General features: G+C 45.3%; 2 protein-coding genes across 2 annotated transcripts; one reads left to right on the forward strand and one right to left on the reverse strand.

Annotated features, from left to right (window-relative positions):
* Positions 1-368: 368 nt before the first annotated feature.
* On the forward strand, positions 369-8,941 carry LOC128713622 (spatacsin). Its single transcript, XM_053808484.1, has 5 exons — positions 369-566; positions 1,021-1,405; positions 2,406-4,120; positions 4,937-6,895; positions 6,962-8,941. The coding sequence occupies exons 1-5, from the start codon at positions 369-371 to the stop codon at positions 8,939-8,941; spliced, it is 6,237 nt and encodes a 2,078-aa protein (XP_053664459.1).
* Positions 8,942-16,318: 7,377 nt separating this feature from the next.
* On the reverse strand, positions 16,319-19,504 carry LOC128711665 (dual specificity tyrosine-phosphorylation-regulated kinase mbk-2-like). The gene has a single exon (XM_053806548.1). It carries the CDS (start codon positions 19,502-19,504, stop codon positions 16,319-16,321), a length of 3,186 nt encoding a protein of 1,061 aa, XP_053662523.1.
* Between the last annotated feature and the right edge of the window lie 2,994 nt (positions 19,505-22,498).

A 22,498-nucleotide genomic window follows, 5' to 3' on the forward strand; every position in this document is an offset into this window, starting at 1 on the left:
TTTGACAATGCGCTGCTCGAACTGCTGGAAAGCGCCGTCGTGGACGGTAGCGCAACTACGATGACAGTATGAAATGTAAACAACAACAAACTGATTCATATTCGCTTTCTTTTGCATTATCATCGTTTTGTGTGCAGTAGCATTTTAGCTGCAATCGTTTTGCACTTTACTCGTTTTCTGTGTTATTTTGTGTTTGTTTCGTTAATTAAGTAGGAATAATACATGTAAGCGTTGCTCAAAAGAAGTGCACTGAAACCACCCAACCAACCCGACAGTATTGTGTGAATGGTTCGCAAAGTCATCAGCAACCGTACAGTTTGGCGTTCCAATTTCACGCCCAATCCGGTACGTAGACGCAACCAACCCAGATGGCTTCTGTTCCCGGAGATAGTCCAAGCATCCCGCCAGAGAAAAGCATTGTGCTGAAGGGTTGGGAAAAGCTGGACGATGATGTCATCATTAAGGAGGTGTCTACCAAGGGCAAACACGTCAACCTTTGCATCCAATATCTTGCCGAACGGAACGAGCTTTCCATGAAGGAGGCCAAGAACTACTTTCTCCAGAAGGTACCGTATCCAGCAGATGTTTTTATTTATCTACTATGCGAGCGGAACAATAGCTTGACGGGGGGAGGACACGGGTTCTGTATTGAAAAGGGCACTTATCGATTTGTCCAGCTGAGCAAAAGGCTTTACAACCGGGCTACTTATCACTGTGTACACTGCAAACAGACGGTCCATGTAGGAAGCGGGTGGATTAGGTCTAATCCCCCGTCGAGCGTTGACCATTCTTTTCTATTTCGTCCACTGGTAAGAATAGTGCTCCGTAACATAATCTCTGCCGAGTGACGAAGTAACTTGAGTCCGCGTCCTTATCGCATTACGAACCCACACGCAGATCGACGAACGTTCTGTGTCAAGCTGTACTCGCAAATGCACGCTCGCCAGTAACGATCCGATCGTTTGATCGGACACACACGGTTTTAAACTATTTCTCTCTGCTGTATCTGTGTCATTGTAGGTGAATGCGTACGTCTATCGGTTACTGTCGAACCGGCAGCTGTACAAAGCGCACCACATCCTGACGAATATCGATCGCGTTCCGCGGTACGTATTTTACCAGATCGCAGCCGAAACGACCGATCACGGTTTGCGGGACTACATACGGGAGCATCTGGCCCGGACGGTCGAAAACTACAGCAACGGTGAGGAGGAACGGATCGCGGCCAGCTGGCGGGTTTACACACAGCTAAAAGCGAACGTGCGCCAGATGGCCGAGGTTCTGAATGAGGTGACGACCGGGTACACGGTGCTCGAGATCGAAACGATGTCGTTCAACACGTTCTGCATGAAGGAGGACGTCTACCGGAACTCGGTCGCTGTGGATTTGTTCTTTAAAAACCAAGGTATTAAAATCAGTGATCAGTGCAGGGCGGTAAGATTATTGGCAAGGACTTGGACTTTGACTGATTGCTCGTAGCGTGTATGTTTAATCAAAACCTCCCGTATGTGTATGTGCTACGCTTGTTAAAGATGCTGACGTACAGCTGATTTCGTAAATCCCGATCGTGCGTAGCAAAAGTTTACTGTTCAGTTCTGAGTAAAATGAATCATCAGTTTGTAGCTTGCGATTCCCGAGCGGCATCATCTTATTTAATCTTGCATCTGTATAGTGAATTCATTCGAGTGTGATCTGCTGTTTGAAAATAGCTTATTTTTGCCTTGCAAAAATAATACTTGGACATTTGATAACACCAAAGCCGCTTGCTAGTGTGAATGCAACGATGCATCACCATCGATTTGCCCTTCACAATGAAATAGTACCTTGGGTTGGAGCGAGTTGTAGGGAAGATTTCCTGATTGCCCGTACAGATGCGTTCCAGATGATCGATCTTTCCTTTGAACATCAATCACGAATAGGGCACAGTTTGTCCCACGTGATGTGGGACAAGAGTCTAATAATATTGACATAAGATTAGATGGTGTAATTTTTGTCTGTTGATGGTCTATGGTCTATCGTCTATGGTTGGAGGAGTAGCTTTTTCCTCAGTTATGACATAGTTATGTAAATTTGGATTAGATTTTTTCTTCTTCTTCAAATACTGTTTTCATCCACGATTGATCCAAGGCCGCCAGTAGTTCCTATTTCCATGGAGTTGAGCGACAGTTTTTACAAACGCAAGCAGACATACGCAAAGACCTCGATTCATATGCTCACAATCAGTTTGATTTCGATTGCATGAAACGTTCGCTCAAAAGAGAGTAAAATGATTTGTGAATGAGGATTGATAAGCATCCACGCTTTAAGCATCGGGCACAGCGATTATTGTCTGTGTTTTTACTGTGACCTACCCAAACTTACGTATTAATCTTTTTCCCATTTCTTACCCTCCCATTTTCAACCAGAAACTGAAATCTCGCCCATCCTCGACCGGTACACCGTATGGAGCTATCTGCTGAAAAACAACATTGCCAACTTGGTGAAGATATGGATTCAGCTTAACAGTTGCCTGCGACGCTGCTTCCACGAGGGCACCGATCCAACGCCACATTTGTTGCGCATCAAAATTGACATATACGATGATCCGCGCTTTAACGAGCGTCTGCGCCAGCTTTTTCAGCGATGGGAAATTGATGATTTCATGCTGTCACAGCTATCGCACCACCGATCGCTCTCACGCAACGACATCCTGCTGAACGAATTGGCCCGTCTTGGGAAATTTCTCGACCACGAACGCAACGATGCGGTTGCCATCCTTCGCCGGCTGTTCACCACCGAATCCGTCAAGCAGCACCGCGAATGGACGGAAGCGAAATGGTTCCGCGTGCAGCTAACGCGCCAGATGGTGGATAATCGATTCTTTACCATGCTTGGATTGCCGATCGTGTGCAAAGAGTTGCTCGATCAGATAGCGTCGGATCCGGGAGCACAGCATCAGGATGAGGTGAATCTGTTTTTGCAACTCCAAAAGTTGAAAGATCGCGCAATCACCGGGAAGGAGCTGCTAAACGTATCGCGCACCACCTCCGCTTATATACTGCAGCACAATCGTGCCTTTTACGAGGAAAACCCCATTGTGTATCTGTTTGAGTATGGTTTGGATGAGACTCACACACAATTTGATGAGGACAATTCGTGTCTCGCTAAGTTGCCACATCTTCAAAATTTCATTATCCGCTGTAAGGCTGGCTTTGGTGTAGGTGAAACGAATGGTCTCATTATTAGCAAACTGCTTGCGATCGCCGGCGTCCCGCATTCGTCTAAAGTGAAACAGTTTCTCTTTCACGGTACGCGTACCGATGCAAATGGTGCAGTTGAGGAAGAGGATGAACGTGCGTCTCAGCTGGAACTGCTCGAGCAGTATGGTACCATTCCACACTTTAACCATCCGCTGCTGGTGAGCAAGTACGGGCAACCGGTCACACTGCGTTACATGCACTACATCCGACTGCATCGCGCCTGCCACGCTGTGTACGAGTTCTATCGTGAACAGCTGCAAAACTATTCGCAGATATCCGCACGCCAGTTGAACAGTGCGGCCCAGACTGTGGCCCAGATGGCAATCGAAACCTACTGGGATAGGGCACTTGCCACACATGCTGTCGCTTTCATTGAAATGATCGGTGTGAGTAGTGTACCGACACGGGCCTATCTTCGCTGCTTGTCTCTAGTCAGTGGCGCCGCTCAGGACATGCAACGGCAAGACGATGACGCCACACCGATCAGGCTTACTGTGGCCAATCTGTTGCGGCGCTGTGAGGAAGCAATCTGTGACAAATCACTCGATGATCCCGAGCTGCTAATCGATCTCGAAGCGATGACGATCGTTGCAAAAGCGAACGGACTGCCCTATCCGGAATCATATCTGCGGGAACAATTGCTGGCTAGAAACGATTGGTATCGTTTTCTGCTGTTGGTTGATTATCTCTGCTACCCGCAGGAGCAAATAGTTGAGCTGTGTCGGACGGGTTTCGGGGAAACACGCATCGGCAGAAATCTTATGACGGCGCTGCTACACCAACCAAGACCGATCGAGAGTGGCCGGGATGGGCAGACAAGCTCAAGCTCCTTCACCTCCATCAAGAGACGCTCGAGTTTAACACCTCGCCGTAGAAGAAGGGTAAGTGAACCGTATTGTAATGCGATGCCCTTTAATTCCATCCTTCTTGGTTCTTGTTGAGAATTCGCGTAATTGTGTTAAGCAACGCAGTAGCGCAAACATGGCTTAATCTCGTTACTCGCGCCGGTTTTATGACGGTAGTATATAATTGCACTGGTTGCGTTTTTCTTGCGTCTAGCTGGAGATAATTCATCCACACTCTTGTTTGTTTTGCTATTTCATTTCCATCCATTCCATTTCCTCGTACCGTATTGCGCAATATAACGGCACGAAGGAAAGGGGCAGACGTATGAGAGGGGAGTTTTAAGATGAACTCAATTTTCCGTCCGGCTTATCAAATGTGTCCCATATCAAACAAACGATGCGAGGCTAACCTTTGACTGTAGTACCGTGGGTGCCGTGCGGTTTTGTGATTGTATTGTGCGAAAGTGTTCAGTCATGCTTGCAAGAAAGTTGGGAACCGGTTTCGGGCCAACCTGTCACCGTGCTGGAATCGGATCGGGTCGGCGACCCTGCGATAAATGCGCGGATTGCGCCGCTTTATGTTCTAGTTCTTCTAGTTATCTGCATTTGAGTAGCGGTGGCATTTAAAAATAGAAGAAGACTCCCAAACAAACTAGCCTAGGTTGCTTCTTTTGATTGTTGCCTTTGTTGCTTCTTTACAAACTAATCTCACACAGAATGATCCCCGAAGTTTCTATATCTGGCTCTCTTTAGCGCTTTCACTTCATCTGTAGACATCCATCAACTGACACTATGACGTTAGTCATGTCACTATAACTATAATTAATTCCTTATCATTCTTCAATTTCACAGGCAAGCAGTACAACTGCCGATTCTAGCGGTCATTCCAGTATATCCAGCGAAACCGATGCCACTTCGATCGGACGCAGCACGTCCGGTATCGGTGGACATACCAGCACTTCATCGCCACCTCTTCAGCTACCAGCCACAGACATCTCCACCAGCTCATCTTGCTCGCTTTACGATGGGGCCGGATTCCTTTCCGAACGGTACGACACGGACCTCGTCTCCATGGTGTTACTGTGCTCGAATGAATCCAACCCCTACACAGCAACCACAGTTCAGCTACCGTGCGATTTCGATGCCTTCAAGCGTCTCACCATGCAGGCCACTACCAATCGGCAATCATCTCAACGCTACCCATACACGTACCAAAACTTGCTCGATCGTGCAATCCGCTACCAGTGGCCGCTGTTGGCTCTGCTCGCCGGTGACGTGTGTCCGGAAGGCAGCGAAAGTCGTCGATACTGTTGGATAGTGTGGGCAATGTTAGCCGGCGAGTTCCCGTTCCGGGACAAACTGCCGCACGAACAAAGGGAACGAGAACTTGATCCCGAACGGACATTTGTATGCGGTTTGATAGAGCACCTGGTACGGACGGGTCGACTCTGTACGCTCGCTAGCTCACTGGCGGTTTTCTATCCCGAGTCCGGTTGGTACCATCTAGCAGCGTACCTCAGCCTAACCGAAGACGTGCTGTTCGACGGGAATCAGGCGGCCGATTTGCTAACTAGCTTTCTCGCACGTTCTGCCAGCGCCGGGGTTGAATGTTTCCTGCTGCACATACCGAAGTACGAAATGTTTAACTTTTGCGCCCGTCTGCTCATGATACATCTCGATCGTCGGTCCTCGCTGCACCACCAGTTTTTACTGCTGCAGTCGTACGTGCGATGTGATTTTCAGTGCTTTCTCGTCCCTGGGACGGATTTCGAACGGATGCTGCGCATATGCGAGATCGTCCGCCACTGCGATGTAACGATTGAGTTTCTTGCGCTGCACGAATGTTCTAGAGGTGGTAAAGAGCAACAGCTGGGTGTGTATGAGTCGTTGTGTGAGCAGCTCGTCGCTAGGAAGCACCACGAGGCAGCTATTGCCGTGGCGGAAGAGGCGGGCCTTCCACGTGAAAGTATTATCTTCGAGCACTGGGTGAGTGGATTTGAATCAAGCGGTTCGGTTGGATCGTTTGAGCGTTACCGAGTAGAGAGCGAGCGCTATGGACTGGGACCGGTACTACGTATCAGCTTCTTTACGCACATTGCTAATCGGCTTGAGTACGGTGACCGCCAGCGGTACGATTTGCTGCGATGTGCGCTGGAGTTGATCCGGGAGCATGGGCTCTATCCGAGTGAAACGTTCGATCGTGATCGGTTAGAGTACGAGCTGGCGCTGAGCTATATACGCTGCACGGACGAACGTCCAGAAGTGCTCGAACTTTACTGCTCCCAGTACTGGTGCAACACACAGCAGCAGCCACATTCACCATCGACAGCAGCCGTCCTGTATCATACGTTTCTCGAGCTAAAAGAGGTCGCTGGAATTGATGATCTCACCCTGTCCAACGTTCCGCTAACACAACCTGAAGAGCGACTACGACTAGACGCGCTCATCAACCGGCTGCTCGACTGTGGGGACATTGTACAAGCGTTGCGTTATCAAGCGATTTTCGAACAGCGCCCGCTGGATCTACATTTTATCGTGTTCTGTATGGCGCTAGCGGAAGGGCTTGTCAGCTTGTACAACCTTTCGAAGGAGGAACGGATGTTGCTGAACGAGGATAGTGCTCGTTCGTCTGGACGATTTCAACGTCGTACCTTACGGTTCAGTCGCGTCAGTCAAAGCAGCCAGATCGGTGGCTCACCCATGAAGAGTGGCCCGGCGCAGTTAGATTCATCCGATACGAGCACCACGGCAATGTCCGATTTTGAGGAAGTGCCATCCCGTGAGCGTCAAGATATTTTCGAAGCTGTTAGTGTAAGTATTCTCGTACTAATGGGAGGAATTTAACGCATCTTATACACACTTTCATCTCGCTTGCAGGCCCTTGGTAATCGCATCACACACGGACAGGAGCTTGCTCAGCGTGTTGTCCTCACGTACCGTGTTGCCATGTATCTTGACCGAGAGTACAATGAGCTGCTAAAGTTACGCGATCCACTCGCCTTCCTGCCGGAGGTAGTGCGGGAAGATTGTGTCCACAAGCTGGAGGTGATCAGCGACATCGTTACGGCGACACGCATGAGCATCGAAAGCTTTACCGATTTTCTTGCATCGGAAATCGTGTCGGCGGTGGTACGTTCGAAGTTTTATCTGTTTCAACGGCAACAATCGCAGTCGACCCATGTGTCCGATGAGCTGCTGTGGGGTTACAACATTGATCGCGAGTTTCATCTGTTTCTCGAGCTCGCACCAAGCACCACGGCGTTAGGCAATGTGCTGCTGCGTTACTGCAATGCATTTCGACTCTATCGCAAACGTCGCGATACGGCAGGAGACGGCGCGGGTGTGCAGGATGCATTGGAATCGTTTGCTTCCCTTCCCGCCTTAAGGTTGAACGTGTCCGGCACTGATCTCGTGGATCGTTTGGATCAAATCCTGCAAGGACAAGTGCTGTCGCTGAAGAAGCAAAACACGATCATAGTGGCGTTACTGGTGAAAGCGCATGATTGTTTCGTGCACGAATGTTCGATGGAAGGTATTATGGAGGTGTTGGCATGCTGCAAGGCCCTCACCGTCATCCTGACGGCGGCAAAATCTTGGAACTTGATCGTCAAACTGCTCGTTGGAATAGGCCGCTATCGTGATATGTACTACTGCTTCGAGACACTGATCGGACACGAACAGTTTGAATCACTGCTAGGTCAGTTTGATGATCGTGCCACTAATGGACGGCGACTGCAGTCCGCCATCATTACCTACCTGAACGAACACTGTCCCGAACGGCGTGACTATTTCCGCCTAGCAGCACTCCATTTCCGCATGTACAGAGAAATCGCCGAACTGTGGGAAACGGAAGCGCACAGTACGATCGATGCGATTGTCAAGACGTACGAGATTAGGCAGGCAATTCCTACGAAAGCGCAATCCACCACAACTGCTGCGTACAGTCATCGTCTGCAGGTGACAGCGCTCGTCCAGACGGAACTAACAAGCGCTATGGACGCCTTTACACACGCGACCGAAAACTATCTGCTTGATAACAATCTCACACTCGCACAACGTGCCGCTGCCAATGCAGAGCTGATAGCGTTACAAATCTGCTACGTGCGGCAAGCACTGGCCGCGTCGGAAAAGGGACAAAGTGAGTCAAGTCCTTCGAGCAGCGGCACAGCAAGCAAACAAACGACACCTACCTGTCTTTCCGTGTTGAACATTCGTCCACCGAGTGACGATACTCGCCGCGGAGGAACTATGCAGGAAATCACAGGCACCAACACTGCCACCGGCACGTTGCTCTACTACATCAACTTTTTACTCAGCGTCCCGCAAGCTCTCATCGTGGGTCGAGCCTACGGGATCGAAATCAACTGGCCCGGTGCTATCTATCAGCACTACATCATCCAGGGCGAGACGGCCTACCTCGAGGACTATCTCGATCGTCTCCCGCTAACCGATGGCATGATTGAAACATTGGTGAAACTGTTCCAGCTAGAACCATCGCTTACACCGCGCATGGAACAAGCGATCGGAACATTTATCGATCGTATCCAATCGGTGACGCTCAAATATCGCTTATCGTCACTGCTCGGGTTGAAGAAAACTATACACGTATTAATAAACGGTAGCGCTGCCTACTATCTGAAGGACACCAACTATGGCAAGAACGATGTGGAGGCGAGTGGTGGTGGTGGCGGTAGCGGAGGAAGCAGTGGTGGTGGAAACAGTGCAGCATCAAGCATAATGGGTGGAAGCAGTGCTGCTGCAGGGGCTGCCATGGGTGTTAGCATGACGAACAGCTTGGTAGGAAGTGCCAGCATCACAAGCAATACCGTGTCCCTGCACACCATGTCCAGTTCGTGAAAATGACGGGGGCCCCAACACTGGGTGGTGGCGAATTTGTGATAGTTCTAGGGCTTTTACGGAAACGATTTAAGATAGATAGCGGTTTAAGAAGGAATGTATTTATTTTGCTTCCATGGCATTATGGCAATAAACACGTTTTTCTCTCTTGAGGATTGTTACTGACGGTTGTTGTAATAGTTATTGTCGCTGCGACATGTTCAGAGTGTTTAGACACGAAAGGGTAAACTCGTTACCTTTTTTTGATTCTTTTCTAGTTGAAGTGAAACATGTAAAGGTAGAGGTGGAATCTATATAATGGGTGGATTTATGGATCTACTTTTACATATTCCACTTAATCGTGAAAAGAATTCAGAACTAATGACTCGTAAATCCTGTGGGGCATACCGTGACAATCACAATATATAAAGATAAAAATCAAAGAATAAAGACTTTTGATATACTTACATGCTTATTTACTTACTTTACTCAATCGTCGCTACAATTGTCGAACAATCTTGACTTGATTCGAAAGTTCTTGAGATGAGTTGGCTTATAATCGAGCGTTAATTTCGCCATTTAGTTTACCTTTACATAAATGCCTTGATGCCATTATTTGGTTTTCGAGTTCTTGTGTTAAAGTTGTGACCCTTTACAAATTATGTTCAAGTTAAAAAGATAGGTTTAAGGTAAGGGATACATTTTGAACAAAACTTTTAAAAATGGAAAACAACTGCCAAATACATTCCAGTTTATCTTAAAAGGCACCCAGCAAATGTTTCAGTTTTAATACTTGAACATGAATTTGAAAACTCCGTGGTGATATCATCAAAAATCTCTTATCAAGAATCATGGTAAAGGCTTAATGAACCTTGTTAGTCGACGAATTTCCAATCTCCATGCAACCCATTTCGGAATCTCGGCCATGCACTTCTTCTTCATCTTCTCACAATCGCGTTTGTTTATATGTTTTTTTTTTGTATTTCATTTTTACTATACATACTTTACTTTTCTCGGTTTTTGTTATCTTTCGCCATGCCTCCTTCATGCCTATGACTATGATTTTTTCATGCTTATAGATTATATTTACTGTTTTTTTGCTGTTATTATTATTAATTTTGTTTCATTAACGCATCGTCTTGGTTTTTCTCCTCCAGCTGCACATGAGATGCTGCTTGCATCAAATTGCTGATGTCGGTTTTGTTTTTATTCGATCCCTTGAAGGATTCCCCTATCTTCGCTACGTTCAATAGCCTTTCTCCTTCGTTTTTGTTTACTTTTCCATATCGTTAGGATTATATTCCAAATCACGTTTATGCTCTTGTATTAGCTAGCACAAAACACTTGCCATTTCGCGGTTCAAGCTGATTGCTGGTTGCATTTTGGTCTTTTCTTTCCATTAGCGCTGGTGCATTTAAGTCCACTCTTTGTCCTTCTTTAAACCATTTACCGTTATTGCGTGATCAGTTGGGATTGTTTAGTTGTTGCTGTTCTTGTAACATTATCAAATTGCGTTTTCTTGTGTAGTTTTGTATGTGCTTATGGTTTTGTGAAGCATTCTATCCATCTTTTGTGACTTTACAATCAATTTATTTTACTTGTATCTTTGTTTTTTGCTAACATAGTTTGATTGGTTGGTATTGCTATCTGTGCGCCTATTGGTTTTGTATTTGCTAAATTTTAACGCTTGTTAAAAATGTTCTTGTTGTGTGTGTTTGTGTGCATTCCAGGTGTATGATTAAATTAAGGAGTTTCTGTCCACAAGCGATGCAAATTCAGTTTGTAATGGCGGCTGCCGCTCGCATCAATGATACTTGGTGCACTTCAGAATTACAATTTTGATACTCTTTCTACGTTTTCTTGCAAAACGCAGCCCTCCGATTTGGTGTTGGGATGGGTTCTGGGGTAGATTAATTTAGATATTATTTGTCAATTCTAAATGGTTTCCTTTACTTCACACTCCATATCGCCATATTCAAGCCATTTGGTGCTCTTTTTGCGTACACATGTATGCCAAACAGTTGTATAATAGTAGTTTTTTGTAGTGTAGTATTAGAAGTAGATATCAGCCAAACAGTAGTGCATTCAACAACATTAACAAAGCATTTAAGCAACAGGTTTTTGCACCCTCCCTTCATTTATTTGTTGTTCACTTTAACGCAACAAGACGTCGAAACGCAAAACGAAACTAAGGCATGTGCGATTTAATCGACCTCTTAAAATGATGAGGAATTGGGACTTTTCGCGTGGGGTGGTTTGTGTGTATGTGTGTGTGTGTGTGTGTATGGATGTGTATGTGCTAGTTATCAAAAATCAACGATGTACTTATGTTTTCTATACATTTCGTAGGGTTCATGATTATAGAGTATTTTCATTATCCTCGCAGCTTAGTGACGGGAATTTTACTTTCATCACACCTTTAAATGGATGTTTACAACACATTCTCGTTAGATTCAAGCACCTCAAATTTTTCACATGAGTCGGTTACGATACAGCATCTTAATCAGTACAAATAACCAAACGATAGCCGAAAATGAAACATAAAGAAACAAAAATGATCACGCATCAACACATGTACAGAATTAACACTAACCGGAGTGGAAATTAAATTGGTAAGCAGTGTTGCACAGACAGTGTTTCAAAGGACATTTAGCTAATTTACGATAAGCGAATACAACACACATGCAGTTCGTTTGCTCGCTTGCACCCCCGCACGATGAGCCAGTCTCTTCTGCCGAGTCGAGTGCAGTGGAATCGTACCGTGGAACGAAAGCACACCGAAGCTAGAATGTTACAATTAAAATGCTAACCTTAAACTAATGCACATACAATCTAAAGATCACGCTGCAAAAGATCATACTGTTTCTACGTAGTTGAATTAGTTAACTTATAGGTAGCGGATTCGAGACTATGGGGAGCCACGCTTTCAAAACAGAAGCTGTGCTGAGAAAGCACACAGTCCGTAGCCTATTCGTTAAATGGAATCGTAATCATTCTATTCGTTTTCTTTTAGCATGATGAACATTCTTGAGTGCGAAAACAAGCAGAAATTATCATCCTAGGCAGTGGTTGAGCTGAACGAACGAATGTGTTAGCAATTGGGGTTTGAGATGCAATCGGAACAGGATAACGTTAAGAGTTAGTTATCACAATAGAGAACGGAAATAAATGTCTCTTTCTGTCTGGTGTCCGCAACAAGACCCAAGAAATCAAGAGAAGAAAATATGGAATAATATTTTCGTTACGATTATAGAAATTAATTCCCTATTCGAAACACGAACACAATGTAGGAAGAGATAAGAAAGCTAATAATTATGCGAATTCGTCACCTCATATTGTACAACTCCCACCACTATATCTATTTCACAATTTGTGTTTTTTTTCGCTTCGTTGAGATTATTCTTGTCACATCTTCGAATTAATCTAACTCTTGTCTTTTTGTTTAAACATTAAGGCTTTCAATTATGTTTTTTGTTCTCTTGCTTCCTTCCTTCTGTCTATTTATGCACTTTCCATTTGCAAAACGGCTGTACCATACAGGGAGCCGGCGCGTGTGCAATGTTTTGTTTTGCTTTATGTTTTACTTGAAATATTTGCACTAAAGTAGTCTACGTTTTGTATATGTACAAATCTTGCTTTTGCAACTTAGCAGCTAACATAACTTTATCTTGCGCATTACAAACAAATGTTGCCTTTGTTCGTGGTTCTGTGTCTAAATTAGCTAATGTGTCTTACGGTTATAACATCGCTCATTCGATGCTTCTTTTTCCAACACACGCTGGAAGGGGTTTTTACGTGTTGTTACAATTCATTGTATGCACTATTACCTAACAAAGGAGGAGTGGTTGAGACGTACGTTCTCTACAGGGTTTCTAGCTGCACTCGCATCGATACCGCCGGTGCGTGAAAGTGTTTAGCTTCTCCGTGCATCTGTTTATTTGTTTATAATTTTACTATTCCATTCCACTCGCCTGGGGGGAAACTTTTCTCCCATCAATCTATGCGCTAGCGTTATCATTATTACTATTAATAGCTTACAATGTGCAGTCCTTTTGATTTCATAGTTTCATACATTTTCGCTAGAAAATCTTCCCTCGCACAGCACGCACACAGCGCACAGGGGACGTAAACATACACCACACAACACGTTCACAGCAATACAGACAATATTCCTTTACACATCATCCTCACGAAGCGGTTCGGAGCTATTACATATGATGCTAGTCAGGGCTAAAAGTATAATTTGATCGGTATGTTTTTTTTTCGGGTGTACTTTTGTCGCTACGCAATCGAATGATCATCTTCCTCCTGTTTGTTATTCCCTTTTCATCATCTATCATACCAGTTCACGGTTTACGGTTTATCATATGCGGTGCGATCAGTTAAGGAGATACCAGTTTCACAATGATTATGTTATACGATGTTGTTTTAAGCAAATAAACAAATTTGGTTACACACATCTTTGCTATCTTTTGCAACAAACGCGCAAAAACAAAAACGGAAAGAATAACACGATATTGCTTTTACATAAACTAGAACCATAATAATTTTGCACGGCTTACGACCTACGGTGCAACAAGTGGGACTATACTTTTTGTGTATCATTCGGCAAACGAAAACGCTTTACAAAAAGGGACACATAAGTACAAACATACAGATAAAGAGAACAAAAACAGCTATTGTACAAGAATACGAAATCTATTATTGCTGGCAACCACGTAGTAATAGTGCAACACCACATGGGGGTTAAATATTCTGCACATGCTTAACCGGTTGTGTAACCTCACGATTTGTACAGTTGTAGAAAATATGGAGGAATGAATCGTCATAATTACTTGTCGTATTAGGATCTGTGTTCTACTAAAGGGTAATTTCTGTTCCTAAACGTTAATTGGCAGTTAGTTTCGCTTTCTCCGGGTTCATCACTTACGTCCTACCATGTGTGTTTGTGTAGTGATTGATTTTGGATAATATTTGAGCATTTTAAGGTTGACCATTAGAAATGGAACAGCTTTCCAGCTACGGGATACATGCGTTTGAATGTCTTCTTTCGCTATATGCTCTCTGTTTTGACTTTGACGATTGATGATTGTAAAGTATATTCCATGTATCATTGTGTTTTACCGTGCGCACCGGAATCCCTTCTGGAAGCTGTGTGCAGGGATAACGGCCGATAGGAATGAATTAGACTAAAATAAACTACACATTTTACTCCCTACACGTTTGCTCTAGCTAGATGATAAGCATTCATAGTTATAGGCTTCGACTAATAACACCCACCATTTTGTTCTTCAGTCTAATTTTGCTACCAAGCAGCGAATACAATCCGCCTCTAGGACAATGATTGACAACAATGTGATTCCCAAAAAAAAAACCGTGTCTACCACTAAATGATATCGATCATCTCGGATGTGTGTTAATTTCTATCCTGATCCTTAGCCTGTACCGTCAAATAAGTTCAAAGCGCACTATTACCACATGTGGCCCAGTACTATCGTCAATCGGTTACAATCGTCACAACTTTTACACTTTTTTGGTATCGGTTCGCAGTAGCGTTGGCGCCTCGAAGCAACATACACTATCGATATTTTGAGTACGTTCCCCACAAACATTCGCTGATTACTTCCCCCGCCCGATTTGCTACAATAGGTTGTTAATTTTTAACCAGTCTCTCGCGTCTATGCTAAACATGCTAAAGATCCCCTTGCACCTTTTATCCTATCTCTCTTATCGCTTTGTTTGAGACACATTTCTGCAAACTTCCGTGGCCAAGCGAAATATGATATGATTAAATGCAACGCATATCTGTGCTGATACATTCGCAAACCACAACCCAACTATCGTCTAAATCAATTTGTCTAAACAGTTTTGTAGGAATTTAAATGGGCAGTATGTGTGAGCGCGGCCTAATAAACCAATAATGGTTGTAGAACCTAACTCCAAAAAGGAATTGCATCTTTACTTGAACGAATCCTTTCACCTTTCACTGATTCTCCGCTCTTGCAAAAGTAGATAAACGTCACAAATAATTATAAGACAGACCAGTTCCTGCTACATTTTAATGGGCCATTTTCCAAGCAGATATTTCATTGCAGATTTTTTGCAAAAACAAAACAAAATCTTCTTCAACTCTTTTTGCACAACAACCACGGAGGTGTTGTTCTGCCATTTACTAGTTTTATATTTACCACGTAGCCAGATAGTCAGTCCTTGATACGGAGACGCGTTCCCGGATGGGATTTAGGCCCAGTCCTGTCATGTAGGCGTAGAGAAACCTCAAAAGAAAAACTACCAATCAAAAAACCTCAAAAGAAAAACTACCAATCAAAATACATGAACTTCAATGGTTCATACATGAAAAGCACAACTTTTTGCTGGTATATTCGAAGGTATATAAAACTATAAAAAATATGCCCCTTCAAAAAAAAGTCAAACGTTACTTAATCAAAGAAAGTAACAAGAAAAGTTCACAGGCGTCAAATCACACATTTCACTTTAGCTAATAATCTGTTAATAAGTCAGTTACCTAGAAATTCTTCTAATCTCTAGACCGTCAAATCCAAAATCCAAACCTATCAGACTCATGATGCCGATCCAATTTATCTATCTATATTCCTTCCTTTGTTCAGATGTCAAATATCCGAACCTATCCACAATGCTATACACTGTTGCTTGATGCACCATCGTAACACGTTGTTTGCTTACAGTATCTAACAATCTAAGACAACCCAAACGCCCACACGGCGCACCACAGTTCAGTTCCCTCAGCGAAAGTGCAGACGAGATGTGTGCCGTGTGCTGTCAACGCGATTCAATCTATCCTATATACTCTATGAAAGACGACGATGATGGAACTGCGGAGACCGTATTACTGTTCTCGTTGGAACTGCCACCAAATTCACCGCTGGTGGGACCGCTGTGATGGTGTGACGAAGGAGCCGGTAGATTGCCACTGCTGTTACTATCCACTGCACCGAGTGCCAGCGCTGCAAGCTGTGCCGTTGCTGACGGTTGATGTTCTGAGACGGTCGATTGATGATGTCTTCTTCGGTCGCTGTCACCTTTAGAACCACTCTTGCCATGAATTACCGAGGCAGAATCTAACCCCAAGGAAGCTACGGTACGACTGGTAGCCAATATTCTTCCCTCGAGTAGCGCTTGTAAGGATGTCGCGTGTCGCTGACATGTTGACTGTTGCAGAGAACCGGCAAGCGTTATCATCGAACTGGAATAGCCGGACGAAAGGAGCGAAGACACGGTCGTTGGCGATGTTTTACTGATACCGGTAAAGCCACTGCCAGCCGGTAGCGATAGTGCCGATGAAACCTTCTTCAAAGACACCGGCATACCGGAGGAAGCGGTTGCAACGGAAGAGGATGTTGTGAGTGATTTTCTCTGCTAGGATCCCATCGAAATGCCTCCTATACCGGCCGCACCGGCGGCAGCAAGACTTCCCCCGGGATTGCTTTCCATACCACCAACACCAACACCAACACCACCACCACCGCTCACCATCGATGAGCTGAGTTGCTTGCTGATTGAAGTTGCCGTCGAATGGGAAGAACTGCCACCAGCCGTCGTCCCGGTGCTAACCGTCGTAGAGGCAGCTGATTCGGACCCTCCATCGCTAACGACCTTCACAACCTGCGGCGATTGAGGTAACATCCGATGGAACCAATTGTGATTGAGCGCTTCCTGTGGCGTCATGCGCCGCTTTGGATCCCACCGGAGGCAGTGCTTTACAAAGTCGAGAAACAGATCGTCACAATAGTTCAGCACCTTGGCCAGATCACGCGTCCCGGGTGCACCACGGTAACGGCCACGTTTACTGTAGCTACCCTGGATCTCTTCCCGTCCATCCTCGCGGAAGCTTAGCGAGCAGTAGTGCGGGAATTGGTCGTCCCCATCGTACGCAAAGTAGCGCGATGGCCACCTTGCATTGTGCAGCAGCTTCAGCGGCGGCATCCCTAGCAACTCGATGATGCACGCCATCTGATCGTACTCGTCCTCACCGGGCAGCAACGCCGACCCGGTGTACAGTTCCGCCACAATACACCCGAGCGACCACATATCGATCGCCATGTCGTACTTTGCGCCGAGGATCACTTCTGGCGCGCGATAGAACCGCGACTGTATGTAGGTATAGACGCGCTCGTTCTCGAAGCAGGACGATCCGAAATCAATCACCTTTATGCCCGAGCGGCCCTGCTGCTTGAGCAGTATGTTCTCCGGCTTCATATCACAATGGATGATCTTGTTCTTGTACAGCGCGTCCAGGCACTTGAGCAGCGAGTGGGTAAACTTGCGCACCAGCTGCATACTGAACCCTTTGAACTTGTTCTTCTTTATCAGCTCGTACAGATTGATGTACAGCAGCTCGAACGTGATACACATGTGGTTGCGAAACACAAAGCTATCGTACATGTGGATGATGTTCATCGAGTTGTACCGATCTTGCGCCCGCAGGTGCTTCAGTATGCGAATTTCTTCCTGCGCTTGCCGATGGAAACGCTGCTCGTTACGGATCATCTTCAGCGCTACGTGCTGAAAGTTTCGATGGTCGTACGCTTTCACCACCTGCCCAAAGCTACCCTTGCCAATGATCTTCAGCACCTCGTACCGGTACGCTATATGATCGTGGGCGATATGAATGTACGAGCCCTGCTCGTTGTCGTAGTCAGAGTTACCGGCGCCCCGTCGCTTCTTGGCGTTCGCACCGATAAAGTAAATGCGCGGATAGTTGTAGATCTCGTGATGCTCGTACTGCGTCAACTTGTCCATGTACAACCGTAACACCTCGAACGGTGCTAAGCTCTCCGTTATCCGCACTTCCTCACCACCATTTCCCTGTTCCTTTTGCTGTTGCTGCTGTTGCTGCTGATGCTGCGAATGTTGCTTTTGGGTTCCCTGCTGTTGTTGTTGCTGCTGCTGCTGCTGTTGCTGTTGCATCTGCTGCAGTTGGTGTTGATGATGCTGAAGAAAATGTTGCTGCAAATCGCACACTTTCTGATCGACCGAATGTCCCAGCTTGGCCACCTTGGTAAGGCTTACCTCGTCTTTCTTCATTGTGTTATTGCTGCTACTACCACCGCTACTACCGCCCGTAGTGCTACTGTTGCTGCTGTTACCCAGCATGTGCGATTGTAGCATGGTTTGATCTTCCGGATCGAGTAACGTGATGTTACCGATACGCGTTACCTTGCAGTAACTTGCAGCCGCAGATGTGTCATTGCCCTTCGCCACATTGCCACTACTGCCACCGACCGCACTGCGTAGATGATGCAGCTGCTGTTTGTGGAGTGCTTGCTGCTGTGCCTGTTGCACCGCGGACGAAGATGATGTGGGCAATATCGATACGGACGCCGAACTGTCATGATGATGGTGATGGTGGTGATGCTGATGCTGATGTGCACCATCCGCACTAAGTCCCATTTTGCTGATACGCGTCATTTTACTATAGTTAATGGGTACATCACTGCCAGCGGCTATTGCAGCGCTATTATTACTACTGCTACTGCTAGTATTGCTACTGTGTTGCTGCTGTTGCTGTTGCAGATGATGCTGGGCCGCGACGGTAGCTACCATTTTTTGCTGGTGTTGATGATCATGGGAAGCGTACGAATGTCGCTCGCCTCCACCGGTATTCATCGCGGAGGAATGTGACTGTTTCCCGCTACCGGCCTGTGAGGGCACCACCATCAAGATGCTGCCCCCGCCCGTACTTCCATTCGAGGCGGCACCATTGCTCGCCCCATTGCCACCGGCAGCACCGTTCGGGTTGGACATGGTGCTGCTCACCGCACCGTCCACATCGCACAACCGAAAGGTAAGACTGTCGAGCATGTTGCTACCGTTGTTGCCACTGGTGGTCACCGGTAAGCTATGATGATGATGATGCTGCGAATGAACCTGCTGTTGCTGCTGCTGCGACAGATGTGGATGATGATGTTTGTTCTGATGCTGTAGCAAATGCAACTGCTGTTGCTGTTGTTGCTGCTGCTGCTGCGGATGTTGGAAGTGAAGTTGTTGATTTAATTTACTGCTGCTGCCACTGCTGTAACCGATCGAGGTAGCACCATCACACAGCGATCCGATCCACTTATGCGTACCGCCCGATTTTCCGGCCAAGCTGCTCAAATTCCCACTACTCCCACCGAACAGGATAGCGGACGAAGTGAGCGAGGACGTTTTGAGGGCCGCCGACGGTGGTGCGATCAGCGTGGGCTGGAACGTTGCAAGCCCACCCGTACCGATGCTGCTAATATTGTTGCTGCTGCCCCCGCCGATACTGTTGCCGCCCAGTATCGAGGTTGAGTTTCCGTTCACCTTGTCGCACCGCAGCGACGTGGTGGTGATGGTGTTGGGTGGCACGATCGTTGAACCACTTGCTGTGCCGTTTGCCAACAGCAGGGCGTACCCGTTACCGCCCGACAGTGAATGCTGGCGGGTGAAGATGTTACTAACGCCACTGACGCCGTTAGCACCGTTACTGTTGCTGCCGTTGCCACCGTTACTGTTGCCAGCGTTACAGTCCATATCTACGACATCACAGTGCGCGAACAGTCGACTGCTCGCAACCAACATGCTCCTCGGAAGGTGCCGCCGAACGTTGACCGGATGCCGCTGGACCAGCTACCGGAAGCACGCACCTCGTGGACGTACAGCAAACGACACCCGGAAAAATACACGTGCGATAACTGTTGCCAGCATTAACGGTCATAGTGTTGGTGTGTAAATTGCGAAGGTGGTGTTCGTCTGGTTCTTGAGTTTGTAGGGGGCGATTGTAGTCCCTTATCGTGGTTTTACTGCGCAACGTTGGGGAAATCTTCGTTTTACCTAAAATAAAAAAGGAAAATAATTAGCATAATGTTCTGATTTACACTATGCGTAGTGTAGCCAAATTGATTCCATATTTTCACACTAAATAGCAATTAATATTTTCTATTTTTTGTACACTCAATACATGTTATATATGCGTAACATCAATTTGTGGGACTTTTCAGCGGATATAACACAAACATAAAACTATTGAAACGGCTATAAACCATCGCGAACTGTTATGAAACAAGATTTGATCGTAGAAATTTCATTACGTCGGCACAATTCGAAACCTCAACCGAAATAAAGTCGTCAGTCACCAAACAAACAATAAAATACAAACTCGCTCGTTCTACATGAGAAGTTGTCGAACGGTTTTCGATCGGTTTAATTGTACCCTTTTCGGGGCGAACGATGAGAATGACCAACGATGGGAGTGTATCGTTGTCTTGCGTGTGTCTTGCGTGCCCCGCTCGCTACCGATGCCCTTCCATAATTTGGACCAAAGAATCGATCTTCCGGTAATGGTGGGGGGGGACACACATTCTAATATTTGGTGTTTAGTTTTTTTTTCTCTGCAGGTTATTAATACTAGAATTATTGGAGCAGTGTTTTTAAGTGGTTCGGTTTCTTCCCATCGCAATTAAATTTGGGAGTTTTACAATTTTAATTCGCGAATCCGAAATACAAATTCCAAAATTGATTAAAACCAGTTGCAGATGTTTGAAATTGTTTATAAAGTAATCTTTAATACAAATGCATAAACATTCTGACAGTTTAGTACACATCATGTTAGTGAAGAATACAGCGTCAAATTAAAAGTTATAAGTTCACATCGTAAAGCTTACAATTTTAATAGCATTAACACATGAATATAAAACCAAATACAGCTGAGAAATGGTGCTCTTTCACTGTTTGGAGAAGGAAATGTTTCCAAACTATTATGAAATGTAGCTTAGTTTAACCTTCCAATAACTATAATCAAAACGATCAGGCCGTGCGCTTCAATAAATAAAAAAGAACACATAAATATAACCATAATAATCAAATCGTATTAACAAAACTAGAATGAATTAAACACACAATAAATGACAGTGTGCCAGATCAAGCTGTGCGTCATGGGCTGGAGAATTCTAACCCCTGTTTGGCAATTGTCCAAGCTGTGGCCCAAACACCAATGCAATCTAAGCGTATTCAAACCACGGGATGTAAATCGATCGGGAAATAGCTTCCAATTTTCACACAACATTAAATCATCGGCATTTGATAATTTTGCCATAATCCAATCAATAGTGGCAAATGTGTCTCCGCCTTACCGTATGCAAAATATTGCGTTTGTTGTAAATCGTCGTGCTATTATTGAGGGCGACCCCACCGTGTTTGTACCGCGTAGAAATAGTTTGGAAAATTGTAACCTATCAAACAAACAGTGGCAAAGCAAAAGGCTGTGCATTAACGGTAAACGATCTTACAACAACACATAAAACCGCCCGGGAATGCACGCACAAACCCGTACACATTCGGCTGGATTGCATTTTCTCGCTGAATGAAAAATAGCCCTCCTTAAGCAGCCCCTGTTAAAGAGCAACGAAAAATCGCTTATGACCGCCTGCCTTAAACAGGCCCACGAGAGACCGGCGACGTTAAAAAAAGCGAACCGATCGTATAAAAAAAAAATCGGGAGCAATAATAAAAGCGTTACGGCGGCGCGCAGTGAGTGCGCGCAAATAGCGAACCGAACCGCGCTGCAGGAAGGAAGCGGCAAAAACACAAAAAGTTCCGTAAGTCGCGACGCTTTACCGATATTCACTGAAGCATCCCATTTCTTTCATTTTTTCTCTCCTCCACATACTCCTCCTCCCCCAAGAACGTCTCGTCACACGCAGCAAATCCCCAGTTGTTGCTGGGCAGGCAGCATTGGCGTTGTTTGCCGAAGTGAAAGAAAAATAATAAAACCTTCGAATGCCTATCGATGGATCACCGGATCGAAACATAAAACACACATCGCCATCTAACGGGGTTCCGGCTGCTCCGGGGCCGGACTTACCGACTGTTATTGGAGGCGAACCAAGAAGACTTGTGTGTTGCAGCACCAGCAGCATCTGCGCGATTCGTTCGCTCTGGAGCAGCCACACTAAACCGATCAATTAGAAAGCTTAACTGGGTTTAAACGGTTTTGTGTGTGTTTTTCGTAAAAAAAATACTATCAACAATATTTAATAATCAATATCTGGATGCTAAAGCAACCGGACATGCCCGGGATGAGGCAATAGACAAGGCAGAAATGCCTTGAGAGATTTGTACTCTTCTTAACCAATAGATGGCTGATACAACGGCAAAGCGCCATCATAACTGTGGATGTTAAAACCAGATCAGTAGAAAGGTTTTCTGGATAAATCTATTAAGATTCATGAATGTATGAGGATTTATTAAACATTCTATGATTATGATATTTATTAAATCTATGAGAAGTTATGAACCTCGACGACTTATGCATCTTTGAGGATCCAAGAATCTTTGAGGAGTTATGAATCTTGAGAATTCACAAACTTTTGAAAATTAGAGAATCTTGAAGATTCGTTAATCTTTGAGGATTTCTGAATCTTTGGAATAGATATTCAGATCAGTTAATCATCATCAACACTCAACACTAGTCTATATTCAACAAATTATCCATTTCGATATAAATGGAATTTTTTTTATCAAAAACTGCTCCAAAAAGCCAAAATTTTTAACATTTTGTGTCAGTAAAACATGTTG

This window comes from Anopheles marshallii, chromosome 3, assembly GCF_943734725.1.
Source record: "Anopheles marshallii chromosome 3, idAnoMarsDA_429_01, whole genome shotgun sequence".
Lineage (NCBI taxonomy): Eukaryota > Metazoa > Arthropoda > Insecta > Diptera > Culicidae > Anopheles > Anopheles marshallii.

What these genes read in the sequence shown, in the direction of transcription:
- LOC128713622 (XM_053808484.1), top strand. Translation starts at nt 369, where the DNA reads ATGGCTTCTGTTCCCGGAGATAGTCCAAGCATCCCGCCAGAGAAAAGC. An exon ending in TTTGTTCTTTAAAAACCAAG is followed by an intron (nt 1,406 to 2,405) that starts GTATTAAAATCA and finishes ATTTTCAACCAG; the next exon opens with AAACTGAAATCTCGCCCATC. An exon ending in CACCTCGCCGTAGAAGAAGG is followed by an intron (nt 4,121 to 4,936) that starts GTAAGTGAACCG and finishes TCAATTTCACAG; the next exon opens with GCAAGCAGTACAACTGCCGA.
- LOC128711665 (XM_053806548.1), bottom strand. Translation starts at nt 19,504, where the DNA reads ATGTTGGTTGCGAGCAGTCGACTGTTCGCGCACTGTGATGTCGTAGAT.